The 19,167-nt window shown below is 42.9% G+C and overlaps 1 protein-coding gene across 4 annotated transcripts in view; it reads left to right on the top strand.

Annotated features, from left to right (window-relative positions):
* Positions 1-1,058: 1,058 nt before the first annotated feature.
* PHKA2 (phosphorylase kinase regulatory subunit alpha 2) overlaps positions 1,059-19,167 on the top strand; it is an 85,443-nt gene continuing 67,334 nt past the window's right edge. For all 4 annotated transcript variants that reach the window (XM_023514364.1, XM_023514365.1, XM_023514363.1 and 1 more), the window contains exon 1: positions 1,059-1,284. In XM_023514364.1, coding sequence (XP_023370132.1) covers positions 1,207-1,284 — 78 coding nt within the window. In that variant the 5' untranslated portion in view covers positions 1,059-1,206. The remainder of the gene's footprint in view (positions 1,285-19,167) is intronic.

The raw sequence follows: 19,167 nt of genomic DNA, 5'->3' as shown, positions 1-19,167 counted from the left end.
GGAGAAACTGTCCTAAATTCCTAGTTTCAAGCTGTAGGACCTGTAGGAGATGAACTGCCAGCCTAGCTGGGGAAGCGGCGCCCAAGTGGCTAGATGCCGGGTCGCAGGCGCCAGGGGTGTAGGTGGGAGACCTGCCCGGGCCTTCCTCCTTTCTCTTCCGGGCGGGGCCCCACTAGCCGGGTTCCACTTTGCGGCGGCAAAGGGGACAGACGCAGGGCTACGCTTTCCGCCAGCGGAAGGCAGCCCAGGCTGCTACAGTGGGGTCGGCCTCTTTCTGGTGCCTCCGGTGGAGTTGAAACGTACAAGGAAGCGGACTCATCCCACCCCCACCTCACGGCCCGGAGGCCGGTTCTTCTTGGCCCCCACAGGCCGCCTCCTTTTTCTTCCCCAGCCCCTGGACGCGACTCTTAGGGTTCCGCTCTGCGGGGAAGGCGGGGCCGGGGCGGGGTAGAGGGTGTAGGCTCCTCCCAGTAAGTGGGCGTGGCCTCTGGGTGGGCTGTCTTACCTGTGCCCCTCAGGCCGGCTCCAAGGCTTCCGCTCCGGGTGGGGGTGGGCCGGAGGGCGGGCCAAGGGCACCAGGTGGTCACGGCGGGAGAGCTTGTTTACCTTGACTCGTCTAGGGTTGGCAGCCAGCCAGAGAGGGAAGGGACTCAGGGAGACAACTTGATTCCCGCCCGGAGTTGGGTTCTTCGGAGCTCTTCTGGTCCTCCCGTTTTTACTTACCCCCCCAGGCTGGGATTTGGAGGAGTCCGCTCCGCGGAGGGGGCGGGTGCAGGGCCGGGGACTGGGCGGGGCTTAGTCTGGCCTGGGTGGGCTCTTAGGTGGCAGGGGTGGGTAGGCCTTCTTCTGCCGCCCAGGGTACTTTTCACCACCATCTCGAGACAAAGGAGGCGTGGCAGGTGTGCCCTCGCCCTAAACCGGTAATCCAGTTTCCCGCTTCCTCTACGGGGCGTCCTACGGCCCGCGATCTTCGAGAAACCCGCCGGCCTGGTTGAGGCGTGGCCGCCGTAGCGCCAGCCCCCGTCTCCGCCCCCGCACCTCCCAGGAGTGCGAAACTCCGGTTGGCTTGCGTTACAGTCATAACTGGGGTCTATCATTTTGAAAAATCTCGCCTTCTTACCCGGCCCCATCCCGAAAACTGACTGAGGCTGAGCGTCCCGCCTCCACGCAGCAAGTCCCGCGCCCTGGCGTGGTAGGATCGGAGAAATGCGGAGCAGGAGCAACTCTGGGGTCCGCTTGGACGGGTATGCGCGGCTAGTGCAGCAAACCATCCTGTGTTACCAGGTAAGGAGGACTCACCCCCGAGGGAAAGCTTACAACTGCCCTCTCATATCACTCATTCTCCTCCTCAGGCCCTTGTCCCCTCTTCTCACCTGAAACTTTAAGGTTAAGAGGTTTCCTATTTGGATACAGTCTTTACCAGCCAGTGATTACCTCCCCATCACCACCCTGTTCTTCATAGGAGTTCAGCTAACGGTTGCTGAGCTACACTTCACAGAATTCTTCAGCCATTGTTCAGGGTCAAAGGCAGAATGAAGCCTTCTCGGTGCCCTGAGTACAAAATGCATCTTTTTGCATTGGCTTTGGTTTTTGTTTGTTTGTTTTGTGCGAGAGAGGACGTGTATGTAGGTTAGACAGAGCCCATTGAATGAGGACAACGAACTCTGGGCCACAAGGACAGTAGATAGGAGTGAAGAAGTTCCTGAGGTTTGGAAGGGCTGTCTTACCTGTGTCTTGTCTTACCTTACCACACCAGAGTGTGGGGCAACTGCTGCTGTCCCTCCCAAGAGTTGTTAGAGACCCACTTGTGAGAGCCCTAGGGCCTACTCTGGTTGCTGTTTTACAGATTAGAAAACTGCAAGGCCAGAAAGGGTCAGACCCTAAGGCAGCTCTTCTGCTCCCAAGTTCAAGAGATCCTATGAAGCTGCCCAGGTGTTCTGAGATAAGAATATGCCTGCTGTGCTTTGTATAACTAGTCTAAAGTTATGTGTGGGTCCATCATGTAAGACCACTGAACTATTTTTATTTCTAGTGAAGACAGCAGCTATGTTATTTGTCTTCAATCAACAGCAACTATTTATAGGGCCTTCAGAGTCAAAGAAGGAAGTGGTATTCGGGGGTTTAGAGGCCTGGCCTGCAAAGTGGGAGACATGGTCACTCCCAACCCACTGACTATTTTCCCTTCTTAGCTAATTTCTTAGCCTTGTTTTCTCATTCAAGAAATATATGTTGTTCATCTGTTACATGCAAGACACTCTACAAAGTGCTGGGCTTACAAAGACGAATAAATGATCATAGTGCAGTGACTTCTGTGCTTACAGTATAGGTCTATAGTCCCTAACCTGAAAAAGCTTTGGGGCCAGGCACAGTTTGCTAGTCAGAAATCTTTGCTTTTTAGAAAGGTAATGTGCACATAATGTACTATATTTACTAGAATAACTGCAGCCCAGTCTGGGCAGCACCCCTTAATCAAACACATTGTTTCCACATCCAAGTATGAGTCTTCACACCAAGTGGAGTAAGTTAAAACTAAAAAGAGTTTCACATTAGTTCAAGTCCATCTTTTGGCACCAAAAAAGCTTAAGAAAACACTTTAAATTTTCAGAGTGTACTGGTTTTTGAGATTGCACATGAAGGGTTGTGGTCTGCATTTGGGGAGCTTTGAGGAAGGACCCCAACCCAGTTTCTAGAGGCAGGAGTCCTGAAAAAGGTGATGTTCACGTGGAGAGCTGAGGAAGCAGTAGGCAGGCAAATGGAGATTTTTGCCTTCCTCTTTGGACTACATTATAATTACATCTGTAAAGTGTTTTAAAAGCAGAGTTGAAAAGCCTTTCTCTTTGTTACTGTGATGGAAGGGGCTGTAAGGAGAACTAATGAAGCTTGGTTCTTTTGTCAGAGCTGAGTTTGAATCCCTAGTTCTGCCTTGAAAGAAAGACATGTATAACCTTTATTCATCCTTTCTGAGTCCATGTCCTCATCTGTAAAATGAGGGTAATAACACCACCTTTTTTTTTTTTTTTTTTTTTTTGTAGAGACAGAGTCTCACTTTGTTGCCCTTGGTAGAGTGCCATAGAGTCACACAGCTCACAGCAACCTCCAACTCCTGGGCTTAAGCGATTCTTTTGCCCCAGCCTCCTGAGTAGCTGGGACTATAGGCTCCGGCCACAACGCCCGGCTATTTTTTGGTTGCAGTTCGGCCAGGGCCAGGTTTGAACCTGCCACCCTCAGTATATGGGGCCGGCGCCCTACTCACTGAACCACAGGTGCCACCCAATAACACCAGCTTTCACTGAGTGTTTGTAAAGAAAAAATTAGTGCCCAGTACATTGCCTGGCACCTAGGATGTAATCAGTAAATAACGGGTGCTCTTGGCAGTATTACGACTTTGATTTAGGCCACATATTAATGCTCGGGCCTAGGGGTCCTGCCTGACCATTGTGGCCTGCAGTGCTGGCCCGAAGGCCCTGACATAGCTACTATGTGTTTTTTGGTCCTCGAAGATAATTGTGTCTCTCCATTGATGCAGTGAGATCTTAAATACAGAGACCTCATCAGTTCTGTTCCTTTCATCAAGCAGTGCCCTAGGTGCATGAAAGACACCCTTCAGTCCTTGTTGATAAAATACTTCCTGCAGGGTCTGAGCCAACTATTGGTCCAAGCTTGCCTTCTCTCAGGAGCAAAAGCACTGTCTTCTCATTCAAGCAATTCTGCTGGGTTGGACTTTCCTCTCCAACATTTTAATGATTAAAAAAATGTTGTCTGAGCCTTTAGTTGTATTTATTTTGGGGGTAGTTGGTGAGAAGCCCTCGTGTTTGCCCTATTTTTCCCTTCCTGGGTGCACTGTCAAGTTCTCTGCCTCCCCAGAACACACCAAGCACAGTTCTGCTGGGAAGTCCCATGAGTCTACAAGTGCAGAATTACACCCATTTCCCCAACAACCATTAAGTTGTAGAGCCTTAATCCATTCCTGGCCCCCTCATCTTCTCTGAGTGATCTTAGGCAGTGTTTAACTCTGTAAAAACAAATGAGCAGGCTTGGCACCTGTAGCTCAGTGGTTAGGGCGCTGGCCACATGCACCAAGGCAGGTTCAAACCCAGCTCAGGCCTGCTAAACGACAACGACAACTACAACAACAAAAATAGTGGGGCATTGTGGCAGACACCTGTAGTCCCAGCTACTTGGGAGGCTGAGGCAAGAGAATCGCGTAAGCCCAAGAGTTTGAGGTTGCTGTGAGCTGTGACGCCACATCACTCTACTGAGGGCGATATGGTGAGACCCTGTCTCAAAAAAAAGAGCAATTTTATGTTATGTAAATTTTACCACAATGAAAAAATAAATGAGCAAGATTAATGGTTTCTGAAGTTTATGTGGTATCTATCACCCCATCTTTTCCTGTAGACACGTGCGGGTGTTTATGGGTATTCTCCCGTGCAAGCTCTGAACTGGTACAAGCTCTGAACTCTGTTTCTGATTTGCTTTCTAAATGGAGATCAACTTACATTGGTTTCATTTGTTAGAAATCATTCCATCTTAAATATGTCAAGCTAATCATCACTCTTCTGTTAGAAGAGTTTGTTCCTCTCAGCTAACATCTTCACCAATTCCTTTTCCTGGGTCCGTGAAAGAGAACTTTTCCCCTTTGTCATTTACCAAGGTTTATACGTACTGATAAATACCATTTGAATCTTTCAGGCAAAGAAGGAAAGAACTATGTTTATAAGAGGGTCCTTTTGCCGGTGTGATTTTTGTAAATATATACCTTAGTCAATATCTTTAAACATTTGTTGGCAGGGAACAAGAAATTTTTAGATTATTTTGGCTCGGATAAAAACTACTAATTTCACATACTTGTTCACTAACAGCACTGCTTGAGGACTCATTAGTAGTAGAAGCATTCATTATGGAGTCATGATAAGAGAATGTGAATCAGAAAGCAAAATAGCGATCAAGGCAGTGTTCACCATAGCTGCAGATTATTTGGTATGATAAAGCAAATAATTAAGAGCCCAGGACAGTAACTAAATATTGCTATTTAATAGCAATGGAGTTTATAATGAGAAGAATGGAGTAAATATAATAAAACATGGAGTATGGAACAGATGGTAACAGTAATAAAGAGGAATTTGGGAGAGGAGGAAAAAACATGTAATTAAGTACTGAAAAATAATAATATGGCAGAAGAAAAGGAAGAGCCTGAAATTAAAGCATTCTAAGGCCTTTACCACATGAAGAAGGAGGAAAGGCTCAGTGCCTGTGGCTCAAGTGGCTAAGGCACCAGCCACCTACACCCAAGGTGGCGGGTTTGAATCCAGCTCAGCCACCAAACAACAATGATGGCTGCAACCAAAAAATAGCCGGGTGTTGTGGCGGGCGCCTGTGGTCCCAGCTACTTGGGAGGCTGAGGCAGGAGACTCGCTGGAGCCCAGGAGTTGGAGGTTGCTGTGAGCTGTGATGCCATAGCACTCTACCCAGGGGGACAGCTTGAAGCTCTGTCTCAACAAAAAAAAAAAAAAGGAGGAGGAGAAAGGTATTAGATCTTTTAAAAAGAGTTCATGTTGAAGCATTCCATTAATATAAATGAATATATAACTTTAAAAATGATAAAAGAATAAAGAAAATGTAATTTTCCAAGAGAAGGAAGGAAAAGGGTGCCTGGGAGAGTGGGAAGTGGGAGGAAAAAGCATAGTAAATAGAAAGCACAAAATAAGATGCAAGTAAGTCTCACTATTAGTAATCAGAATAAAAGTCAATCCTTAAATTAGCCAGCTAAAAGAAATGATTTTTAATTATTATTAAAATTAATAATAATTAAATTATTAAATAATAAATATAAATAATATTTATATTATTAATATCTATATATTAAATAATAGAATGATTAAATTATTTTAATTATTCTACATTTTAAATATAGAATATAAATGTCTTAACACAATAATGAAGAAAATGCAGTGAAGGCTATGTTAAACAGTTTGATGAAAGTATTTTAAATTGTGTATAAAACCAACACATTGTCCCCAACAATTGCATTAATGGACACAGCTATGATTTAATAAAAAAAAAATTTTAAGTATATGTAGTTTATAAGAGACAAAACCGACAACATAGGATACTGAAAGACTGAAAGTAATTTAGTGGGACAAGATACATAAGGCAAATACTAACCAAAAAACGCTGATGTAATTATATGAATATCAGACAGAGGAAGCTTTGACATTTTTAAAAATTACATTATTAGGGACATAGAATGTTATTACTACATGACAAAAGGATAATTCACCTAAGGAATACACCAGTTTTCAATACACAGAATACTAACAACATAGCTTCAATGTTTAGAAAGCAAAACTTGACCTAATTATGGAAATTGACAAATCCATAATCATAGTGGCTATTTTTAACCCCCCTCCCTCACATACTAATAGATCAGCAGAGGAATGATAGGACATAGGAAATGTGAGCACCATAAAAAACAGATTTGATCAAGGGTACGTACATAGAACTGTGCACCCAACCAATAGAAAATATGTCTTCCAATCTCACGAGGTGCATTTTTCAAAAAGTGATGATGAAGGGTAAAAGAAATCTCAAAAAAATACTGAAGAATCAAATTTGTGTACCCCACATTCTTTCAGACAAAATGCAAGAAAACTAGAGAGCAGTGGCAAACAACTGCCAAAGCGCCCCCAGATTTATTTGGAAACTTAGCAAGCCCACTTCTAAATATGTCTTGCACCTAACAAGAAATTATAATGGAGATTATGAGATAGTGAGAACTGAATGCCAACCAAGGCATTCCAAATAAAAATTGAAGGGATCCATCTAAAGTGGGATTTGAAATGAAGTTCACGTCCTTAAGTTGTATATATCAGGAAAGAAGAAAGATTTAAAAATGAATGAATTCAGGATTGAGAAAAAGACAGGGCACCCAAGCAAATAGAAAAAAGGAAACAACGATAGGAGTAGGAATTAACACGATAAAAAAGATAGTAAAGATTGTTAAAGCCAAAAGCTTATTTTTTGAGAAGATTAGTAAGTGGGCAGACTTCTGGCGGGGTTGATGAGAGGTAGCCACCCCCTCCTTATTCATGGGGGATATGCTCCAAGACCTTCACTAATGCCTAAAAACCATAGATAGTACCAAACCCTATCTGTACTATGTTTTTTTCTGTACGTACGTACCTATGATGAAGTTTAATTTATAAATTAGGCACAGTAAGACCAGTAATAAAGTAACAACAACAATAATAAAATAGAACAATTATAATACTGTAATAAAAGTCATGTGTGGTCTCTCTCAAGATAGCTTACTGTATATAATATTTTCACACCATGGCCACAGTTGACTGTGGGTAACTGAAACCCCAGAAAGTGAAGCCACAGATAAGAGTCTCCTATGTTAGGAGAATGGAAAACAACTATGAATAATATTTGGCAGTAGATTTGAAAACATAAATGGACAGTTTTCAAAAATTAAATCCTGATTAGACCTATAACCATTAAAGAAATGGAGTGAAGGCCGGGCACAGTGGCTCACTCCTGTAATCCTCACACTCTGGGAGGCCAAGGCAGGTGGATTCCTTGAGCTCAGGAGTTCAAGACCAGCGTGAACAAGAGTGAGACCCTATCTCTATTAAAAATAGAAAAACTAGCTGGATGTTGTGACGGGTGCCTGTAATCCCAGCTACTCGGGAGTCTGAGATAAGAAGATTGCCTGAGCCTGAGTTTGAGGTTGCTGAGAGCTATGATGTCATGGCACCCTACTCAGGACCACAGAGTGAGACTCTTGTCTCAAAAAAAACCCCAGCAGTGAAATGAGTCAAAAAATTCTTAGTACAGGATGGTTTTACAGACTAAGACCAAGGAACATTTAGAGGCATATTTATTCATTCATCTTTGAAGCTAAGGAATTTGACTTTAATTCTGAGTGAGAAGGGAAGTCCTGAGAAGGTTTTGAGCAGAGGAGTGACATCATCTGAATAATGCTTAAAAATAATCATTCCATCAGCTATATGGAATAGTGACCATAATGGGTCAGGGAGCAAAGCAGGACCAGTTTGGAAGCTTCTGCAGTTGGAGTGTGATTACTCAGACAGGGGTGGTTGAAGTGGAGATAGTGAAGAAGAGTGAGATTTGGGGTAAATTTTGAAGGCAGACAACAGGATTTGCTGGTAGACTGGGTATCAGGTGTGTGACAAAAGAAAAGTCAAGAATGATTCCCAAGATTTTAGGCTTGAGGTCGGGTGGAATTGCCATTTATTGAGATGGGGAAGATTGTAGAGGAACACATTTGGGGTAGAAGATGCAGAGTTTTGGTAAGTTTGAGGCGTCCATTAGACATCCACGTAGAAATGGAAAATAGGCATTTGAATATGTGAGCCTAGAAGTTAGGGAGAGGTCTGGGCTGGAGATAAGAATATGAGAGGCATTGGTATATGTGTGGTGTTTCAAAGGCCGTGAGACTAGATGAGATCACAGAAGTAGAGACAGAGAAGAGAAAAAGGTCAAAAGAGGAAAACCAGCTGACCATAGTGTCCAAGAAATTGCTATGGACTGAGTGTTTGTGTCCTGAAAATTCATGTGTTGAAGCCCCAATTGTAGTGGGATGGTATTAGGTGGCAGGGCCTTTGGGAGGTAATTAAGTTAGGAAAGTCATGAATAGTTTAGTGCCTTTATAAGAAGAGACACAATAGCGATGATCTCTCTCCTCTGCCACCACGTGAGCCCAAAGCAAGGTGACTGTCTGCAAGCCAGGAAGAGGGCCCTCACCTGTGCCTGGCCCTGAAACCCTACTTTCTAGCCTCTAGAATTGTGAGAAGTAGATTTCTGTTGTTCAGGCCACCCAGTCTGTGGTATTTTGTTTAAAGCAGCCCAAGCTGAGGAAGATAGAGGCCAAGTCAGGATGACGATTCAAGGAGGAGGAATAATCAGATGGATAAAAATCTAGTAATAGGGCAAGGTCAAGTAGAATCAGAACTAAGTAACCCTTAGATTTAGAAATGTGGACATCAGTGGTGACCTTGTCAAGCATTCAATGTGGGGTGTTAGAGGCAACAATTGGCCACATTGCACTCAAAAGAGAAGGAAAGGGCAGAAATGAAAGATTTTGAGTTTAATCGGTCCTTTTGAAGACTTCTGCTATAAATAAGAGCAGTAGTTGGATAGAGATGTGGGGTTGAGAGGGTTTTATTGTTTATTTAATGGGAAAAATTGTATGTTTAATGAGAATGATCTACTAGGCAGGGAAAAACTGGTAATGCAAGAGTGGAAATTGCTGGAGCAAAGTCCTTGCATGAGTGAGGGGGATGAATTGTGGCATACATGTGGTGGGGGACCTGACCGGGAGCACAGGTGGTTCATCCATTGACATAAGAGGGAAGGCAGGGCACATCAGCACCACGTGCCCTTTCTGTTATGGTTTGGATGTGCTGTCTTTGGCCCTGCCAAGTCTCATGTTAATATTTGATGCCCAGTAATGGGAGGTGTTTAAATTATGAGAGCAGATCCTTCACGAATGGTTTGATGCTGTCTTCCCAGTCCTGAGTGAATTGTCACTCTATTAGTTCCCTCAAGAGTTGCCCTGATGACTGATTATTACAAAGAGCCTGGCACTTCCCTATTCTCTCTCTCTTGCGTCCTCTCTCACCACGTGATTTCCGTACATAGCAGCTCTCCTTTACCTTCTGCCATGAGTGGAAGCTTCCTGAGGCCCTCACCAGGTGCAGATGCTGGTGCCATGCATCTTGTCCAGCCTGCAGAATTGTGAGCCAAATAAACCTCTTCTCTTTATAAATTACACAGTTCCAGGTACAGGCAGTCTCCAGGTTACAAACCTTTGACTGGTGTACAACTCGCATTTATGAATGGAGGCTATTGCAGGTAATAGGTGAGTGTACCTGTTCCAACTTGAATACAAATTCAACTTAACAACAGTCCTACAGAACCTATCTTGTTCATAACCCAGGGATTGCTTATATTCCTTTATAGCAAGGGGTGTCCAACCTGTGGCCCGTGGGTGTTATGCTGATATTTTGAGGACTGCTTTGCTTATCTGTAGTATCAGATATTCATAAAATATGCATGGACTTTTTGTTTATTCATCAGCTATCATTACTGTTTGTGTAATGTGTGGCCAAGGCAACTCTTACTCTAATCAGATGGATAACTCTTACTCTGTCACCCTGGGTAGAGTGCTGTGGCATCATAGCTCACAGCAACCCCAAACTCTTGGGCTGAAGCAATCCTCTTGCCTCAGCCTCCCTAGTAGCTGGGACTACAGGAAGCAATCCTCTTGCCTCAGCCTGCTGAGTAGCTGGGACTACAGGCACCTGCCACAATGCTAGGCTATTTTTAGAGACAGGGTCTCACTGTGGCTCAGGCTGGTCTTGAACCAGTGAGTTCAGACAAGCCACCCTCCTCAGCCTCCCAGAGTGCTAGGATTACAGGCATGAGCCACCATGCCCTGCTTAGATTTAGACACTTTTGATAGTTTCTGCTTCCTCAACAAAACACAAGGCACCGTCATTAGCTAAAAGTAGTTGGGACAGGGAGGAGTTATTAGAGGTTTGAGGAAGGGGGAGAAGGTATGAAAGAGTCCTTTAGGAGAATGAGATAAACAGATGGGCAAAGGATTCCTAGTGTAGTTGTTGGACAGCACTAAGGCTCATTCAGTTAAAGGGAGTTCAGTCAGCATGGTCGTGTGTTTTTCTCTAGCCACGTTCAGCGGCACAGGTGCACCTGAGAGTGAAGAGAGAGTCCCTGTAACCAGAACTGGGGTTTTGCCCAGTGAGTGCAGTGGACTGAGAGAGGGGCAAAGGATTACCAGATAATCCCTATCTTAAATAAACTGTTTCAGATAAAAGGTAAAGAGGGACAGCTCCCAACTCCTTTTATATGGCCAATATCCTACGCTACCATAGTCAAACAAGGCACGATGAGAAATAAAACTTATGGAGGAAATTCACTTATTCATATTGATCAGAAATACAAAGTAAGAGATTAAGAAGATGAATCAATCCCTGTGCACTATAGTAAAATATCTTGACCGGGTATGGTTTATCCCAGAAATACAAAGACATTTACTAGTAAATTTCTTCGTGTAATTTAACACATTAATAAATTAAAAAAATTAAAAAAAACTATGTGATCATCTCAATAGATGTAGAAAAGCACTTGAGAAAATTCAGCACCCATCAATAATTTTAGAAGCACCTCTTAGAAAACTAAGAAAGGAAATTTTATTATCTTGATAAAGGGTAAGGTAAAAAAAAAAAAATCTACAAACCTTATAAAGACCATATTGGGGAAGAGTAGAAACAATATCTTAAAAGCCAGAACCATCAAGGATCCCTAATGTCACACTTTCTATTTAGCATTTTAAAATCGTGAACCATGTAGCAGACATGAAAAGGAAATAAGAAGCCAGGGTATTATCATTATTTGCAGATATAAGTGCCATAGAAAGCCCCAAACTACTGGAACTAGAGTTTTCCATTTTTCAAGCATATTTTCCATGTACAACATCTATAAGCAATAATCAAGTTGCCTTTTACATCAGGCACAATCAATTCATAAATATTATAATTTCTTATAAAAGCATTCAGAGACTGAGCATGGTGGGTCACCCCTATAATCTCAACACTTTGGGAAGCCAAGGCAGGAGGATCACTTGAGGCCAGGAGTTTGAGACCAGTCTGGTCAGTATAGCGAAACCTCGTGTCTACAAAAAGTTTAAAAATTAGATTTTTTTTTTTTTTTTTTTTTTTTTTGAGACAGAGCCTCAAGCTTTCCCCCTGGGTAGAGTGCCATGGCATTACAGCTCACAGCAACCTCCAACTCCTGGGCTCAAGCGAGTCTCTTGCCTCCGCCTCCCAAGTAGCTGGGACCACAGGCGCCCGCCACAACGCCCGGCTATTTTTTGGTTGCAGCCGTCATTGTTGTTTGGCGGGTCCGGGCTGGGGATCCGAACCCGCCACCTTAGGTGTACGTGGCTGGCGCCTTAGCCGGTTGAGCTATAGGCGCCGAGCCTAAAAATTAGATTTCAATGGGGGCACACGCCTATAGTCCCAGCTTGGCTGGAGGCTGAAGTGGGAGCATCTCTGGGGCCCAGGAGTTTGAGGCTACAGTGAGCTACGATCCCACCACGGCACTCTAGCCTGGGTGATAGAATGAGACCTTGTCTCTAAAAGAAAAAAAAAAAATCATTCATAGTAGAAACCAAAACTATAAGATATCCTTGTACACGTTTAATAGAGGAGCTAGGTGTACATGGAGAAAGTTGTAAAAGCCCTATTGAAGAACATAAAAGAAGGCTGAAATAAGAGGAGAGACCCACTGTTTTGGAATGGAAAGATTTGAGATAAAGATAGATTCTCCCCACATGAATGAATACATTTCAGTGGACCGCTGAGCAAGACCCAAAAGGAACTTTTCATGGAACTTGATCCCAAAATTCATGTGCTATAGTAAGAGGCCAAGAATTACCAAGACGTATTTGAAGTATTAAATAGAAAAAGGGAAGGGATTGCCTTACCAGATTTCAGCACATAAACCTGTGGTCCTTAAAATAGTGTGTGGTACTGCCACAGCAACAAGTAGGCCAGGAGGAAAGAAAGACCCAGAAACAGAAAGGGTAGATCATCCAATAAAAAATGCTAGCACATTAGCTGTCCATATGGACAAAAAGAAATTTACCTCTCTCCCTTAAACCATACATAAGAATAAATTCCAGGCATAAAGACCTACATATGAAAAACAAAGCTGTAAAACTCAAGAGTATTTGAATGATCTTGAGACGAGGAATGACTTCTCAAAGTAATCATGCAAGTCATACATCGTAAACTTAACACAGATTGGTAAATTCAACTATATGCAAAAATGAACCTCCTATATATGACAAGGAGTTTATGTAAATAAGGGTAAAAGATAAGCCAGAGAATAGAAAAGATTTTTGACTCACATCTTGGAAGCAGATCTGCTCTAGTCAAGCTCTCATGTGACTGTGGCCCCAGCCAACACTTGATTGAAGTCTCATGAGAAGTCCTGAGCCAGCAAAAGCTGCTTCTGAATTCCTGACCCACAGAAACTGAGCTAACAGAGGTGTATTGCTTTTAAATTACCAAGTTTGGGGATTATTTGCTATTTAGCAATAAATAATCCTAAAAGAAGCTTAATCCTAAAAGAGCCCTTGGGGGAATCAACCACTTCTATCATCGATTGGATTCACGTTTCAGTCTTGGTTGAGAGCTGGCTTTAATTTGATTAGAATAGCAGGGACCATCCATTGTTCAGCTTCTGGGTTTAGAAATATTCTCTTTATTACTTCTCTTAATAGCAATGAGAAGTGATTTGCAGCACAGTGCCAGAATAACCAGCAATTATTTTAAATCTAAGTGACTGACTTCACTTACTTTCGCTCTAATTAAGATGATTCCCTTCATCATTTATAGTAATTAATTTGATTAATTAATTAATTAATTTGAGGGAGGCAAGGTCTCACTCTTGCCCAGGCTGGAATGCAGTGGCATCATCACAGCTCACTGCAGCCTCAAATTCCTGGGCTCAGGCGACCCTTGTGCCCCTGCCTCCTTAGTACCTGGGCCTACACCACCACAGTCTGCTAATTTTTGTTCTTTTGTAGAGACAGAGTATAGTAATTTTATATAATACAGTTCTATTATTGTGTTCTACATTATAAACAAGCAGTTTGCAGAGGAGGAATCTAATAGGTAAAAAGAAAATAAAGCAAATTCAAACAACACATTCAGACTGGCAGGTGGCAACAGTTTTAAAGCATAGTTCTAAGTATTGGCAGGGAGGTGGAGGAGTGACTCTCACACACCAGTCATGAGCAGCTGGGTTGGTTAAGGTAGGCTAACTGCTGTAACAAACAAAACCCAAACCAGACCAGTGTGGGTTCAGGTCAGTAGGTGTCACCCAGAAACCCCAGGCTCTGAAGTGTCTCTGCCATCTTCAGTGTGTAAGTTCCGAGGTCATCCTGGATGTTGACGTCCAGCTGGTATAACAGGAGAGAATACGAAAGATTATTCATGGAAAAGTTTTATGGGCAAGGCATGGAAGTTGTGTACTTCACTTCCACTCACATTCCTTTGTCTAAAACTCAAGCACATAGCCACATAGAAGTGCAAGGGATGATGGGAGAGTAGTATAGCTGAGTGGCTGGAAAGAAGAGGAAATGGGATTGGTGACTAGTACCCTATAGTCACCTATAGGGTGTAAACTATAGACTGTAATTGGTATGATCACCTTGGGAAGCAATTTGAGAAGGTGAAATTGAAGCTGCCTGTACTCAGTGACCCAGGAGGTCCATATCCAGGTATAGACACTTACACACCTCCCAAGGAGACATGTACATGGACGTTTGTTGGAGCATTGTTTATAAAAGGGGAAAATCAGAAATAATCCAAATGTTCATCCATTTGGAAATGGACAAATTGAGGTGTAGCCACACAATGGGATACTAGACAGCAGTTAAAAGCAATGACCAGGTATCAAATTGGATAACTCTCAAAATGTAAACTTGAATGGTGACTATAGTTAATAACAGTATATTGTATTCTTGAAAATTGCTGAGAGAGTAGATTTTAAGTGTTCTTACCGCAAAAAATAAGTATAGGAGGCCATGCATGTGTTAATTATTTTGATGTAACCATTTTACAATGTACACATATTTCAAAACATGTTATATATGACAAATATGTACAATTTTATTTTTCAAAAGAAATTTTTTTTCCGAGGCAGAGTGTTTCTTACTTTGTCACCTGAGTAGAGTGCCGTGGCGTTATAACTCACAGAAACCTCAAACTCTTTATTACGTCTCTTAATAGCAATGAGAAGTGATTTCCAACATAGTGCCAGAATAACCAAAAATTATTTTAAATCTAAGGGACTTACTTCACTGTTTCACTCTAAATAAGATGATTCCCTTCATCATTTATAGTAATTAATTTGATGAATGAGTTAATTTGATTAATTAGTTACTTAATTAGTTAATTTGAGACACAAGGTCTCACCCCTGCCCAGACTGGAATGCAGTGGCATCATCACAGCTCACTGCAGCCTCCCACTCTTGGGCTCAAGTGATCCTCTTGCCTCGGCCTCCCGAGTAGCTAGGACTACAGGCACCCGCCACAACACCTGGCTAGTTTTAGAGATGGGGTCTTGCTTTTTCTCAGGCTAGTCTTGAACTCCTGAGCTCAAGCAATCCATCCACCTCAGCCTTCCAGAGTGCTAGGATTACAGGTGTGAGCCACCGTGCCTGGCAAGAAATTCTTTAAAAATTTGCAATGGTGTGAAAAAAAGCAAGTCATAGAAGAATAAGTACAGAGTGCTACTAGGTATGTAGAACTTTCAAAACATCTGCTATATATATTGCTAATGGACACATATATTTGTTGTAAAAAATTTAAAAACATGGACAAGAAAAATACACTCCAGCTCTGGAGTAGTGTGGCAGTTCCCAGAGTGTGCTCCTCGGATCCCTGACGGTCCCTGAGACCCTTTTATAGTATGAACTATTTTCATACTATTACTAAGATGTTATTTGCCTTTCTCTCTGTTTTTTCTTTTTTAATTGTTTCAGGTTAATTGAGGGTACAAAGAACTAGGTTACAGTGTTTGCATTTGTTTGCTAGAGTCCCTCTTATAATTGTGTCCCACCCCCAAGAGGTGTGCCCTACCCCTTAACTTTGTGCCCATTCAGTGGGAGCACGCCCATCCCCCACCTCCTCCTCATTCCCCCACCCTCCACTTTGAATTGATTTGAGTTTGTCTGTCATGTGGGTGTGTGTTAGATCATCTACTGCCGGTTCTTAACCTTCCTAATGCCATGACCCTTTAATACGGTTCCTGTGGGTCGCAACCCACAGGTTGAGAACCGCTGGTCTACTGGCTTCATATCAGAATCGAGTACATTGGATTCTTGCTTCTCCATTCTTGGGATGCTTTACTAAGAAGAATGTGTTCCAGCTCCATCCAGCTTTACACAAAAGATGTAAAGTCTCCATCTTTTATCTGCCTTTTTCACTGTGTTGACATTTGCAGTGATCATAGGAGGCTGGTGTCTCAGCACAAATCAAGGCAGTGACTCCAAACTATACTAAGAGCCGTATATTCACAGTTTTAAAAAAATGCCAATTGCAGTTAACAGTGCTCTTGTTGAAGCAATAAAATGTTTTATTTTAAAAATCCGATCCCATCTTTAAGATACACTGTGTGTTGAAGTGAGAAGTAGTTCAGAGCGCTTCTGCTACACGCCGGAGTAGAATGGCTGTCTCTAGGAAAATCACTTGCACGATTGCCTGAGTTGTGAGCTGGCTTAGCAGGGTGTTTCCCCCTTGAAACACCATTTTTACTGGAAAGATTGACAAACAATGGTTATTCAGGGCATTTGGCAGGCATTTTCTCAGAGATGAACAAAGTGAGCCTGTTGCTTCAAGGGAAACAACTGACAATATTTGTTGCCAATGATAAAATTTGAACTTTTATTTGAAATGACGTTTGGGGGAAACTTCTATCTGCTACTGTGAGCTCAGTAGCTTCCTGTTGCTTAAAAACTTTTCTGATGGGATTGGTAGTGATATTAACAAATGTGATTTTTTAAATATTGTATAAGGAAACGTGTGCATAACTCAGTGAACTGATATTTTCCAAATGGCCAATGCTTGATTGTTGTGAAATCACATATGGGCAAATGATCCATTCAAAGGACCAATGAATTTTAAAATATCAGACTACATAAAGTTCTTTTTTAAATATAGTTTGAGTCTGTACATTCCAACCTTAAAAAAGCTAGCACTTGTTGAGTTTTACTTGTATTAAAGAATGTTCTTTTTTTTTTTTTTTTTTTTTGAGATGGAGCCTCAAGCTATCCCCCTGGGTAGAGTGCCATGGCATCACGCTCACAGCAACCTCCAACTCCTGGGCTCAAGCGAGTCTCCTGCCTCAGCCTCCCAAGCAGCTGGGACCACAGGCGCCCGCCACAGCGCTGGCCATTTTTTGGTTGCAGCCATCATTGTTGTTTGGTGGGCCCGGGCTGGGGATTCGAACCCACCACCTTAGGTGTATGTGGCTGGTGCCTTAGCCGATTGAGCCACAGGCGCCGAGCCTTAAAGAATGTTCTTAATGATCCAAAAAGACTTTTAGAATACTCCTCCCAAGGACAAGCACCCAAATTCTGGGTTAGCGCTGCGGAATGGGGGCAGGGTAAGGACATTTTCAGTCCTTGGCTGGAGAGGGACTATGACAAATGGTTGTCAGTCTACGTATGGAGTCAAGGAAAGGAGTGGTCCATGGATGGCGCATTCTCCTTCCTCATATAACCTGGGGTCCTGCCTTCTGTCCGTCCTACCTCAGTTCTTTTCGGGTGCCGCAAAGAGGGAAGTTTTTATTGTGCCCTTTTCAGGATAGCCTTTAAACAGTTTAGTGTCAGATAAAAACATTTGAGTCATTCAAAGAAAAAAAGTCCTTGAATCTGCCATTTTCAAATCAAGAACTGCAATAACCCACACAGGGAGAGATTTACAATGGTTTCAACCTTTACAGGGATTCAAAAGAACATCTTAGATCACATAATCGCCTTTTCCAGGTAAGGAACCACAGGCAAGAGAGTTAAGGGGACTTTTTTTCAAAGTCATCCTTCTCCTGAGCTGACAGCCCTGTGGTCAACACTCTGTCTTGTTCGGGCCAGGTCAAAAGAATGGACATAGATACTTTACTACAGATTGCTGTGAATAGCAAATAAAGTTGCATTCTCTTTGCTTTGTGTGTTAAAATAGTGAAACGTGAATGGGCTATTTCTTTAAATGTTCCACTAAATTTAGTTCTGCCATAGTGTTCCTTGTCACTTAGGTATCACACTATTAGTCCAATAAATATCATACCTGTCTCACAGTCGGCAGGGGAAACGTAATTAATGCTCATAAAATATATCTAGAGAAATGATTCTTAATCAAAATGGGTTAACACAGATCTACTTGAGATTTTGATGAGGGCTGCATATCCTCTCCTCTCTCAAGAAGAGTGCTCACACAAAAATTTCAAAAGTCTCTTCTCCCCGCCTTCTCCCCTTCCCAAAGCCATCCATGGACTTCTAGCAGATCCTCTGGAGACATACAGAGCCGAGATGTGGAGTGATATGTGATATCTCTGTGCTCCAAACCTGAACCTGAACGCGAACCTGAAACTTCCAGAGTAGAAATCAATCTTATAATTGAGCATAGCAAACAGTGACATCTGCAATACCCCTGTTCAGGTGAAAGCTCACTAACACAGCACCCAGCCATCCATTGATACTAAAATTTCAGGTGTCAACTAGAAGGAAACTGACAGCCCCTCTCCCCCAAGTTGAATATGTTCTGTAAGTTTGTGTATCACTAGGCGGAGGCCTGGCAGCTCAGTAACCCCCCTCCTTACCACGAGAATTGGCAAGAGAGGCAAAGAATTAAAGTCTCCTAGGAGAGTGGTAAAGTCATTTGCACATTTGATTGTAGCTAAGGAGCCCAGAGCAGTCTCTGCGAAGGAAAGTTTTAAGAAGAGCGTTGGGATTTGGAGGGAAGGGAACGCAGCCTGCAATGCTTGGCTCCTGCCCAGTTTATGTCCCTGTTAGCCATCATTCAGTCATATCAGATGGTGCAAATACCCAGGCCCAGGACAGCTTGCAGCTTGTGTGTTATTTATAAACCCAGAGGGGGAAAATCTAATAAGCAGCAATTTAGAGATTGACATCATTTGAAAGTGAGAATTGCACACCTGTGATCCCCTCAGGTAAAGCATGAAGCATATTAGAACTCGTAGTTTCAAGATTATTTTCTGAACCACCTGAGGTTTATTTACCAAATTGTACAAAATCTATCATTTAAACCAGGGGTCCTCAAACTTTTTAAACAGGGGACCAGTTCACTGACCCTCAAACCGTTGGGGGGCCAGACTGTGGGCCCCAGGACGAGTCGGCTGCTAAGCAGGACAGGCAGTGGTGGCAAAAACACCCGGTGGGCCGGATAAATGTCCTAGGCGGGCTGCAGGTGGCCCGCGGGCCGTAGTTTGAGGATGCCTGAAACCAATGTACAAAGAAAGTGTTATCTGCACACCTAGAGAGGCACTCATTTTAAAATAAATGCTATTATAATTCTCCCTTCAAAACATGTCTCA

The sequence above is a fragment of the Otolemur garnettii genome, unplaced genomic scaffold (assembly GCF_000181295.1).
Source record: "Otolemur garnettii isolate 467f Iridium unplaced genomic scaffold, OtoGar3 scaffold00051, whole genome shotgun sequence".
NCBI classification, from domain to species: Eukaryota; Metazoa; Chordata; class Mammalia; order Primates; family Galagidae; genus Otolemur; species Otolemur garnettii.
The sequence above is the reverse complement of the archived record's forward strand: the minus strand, read 5'-3'. Positions and strand labels throughout refer to the sequence as shown.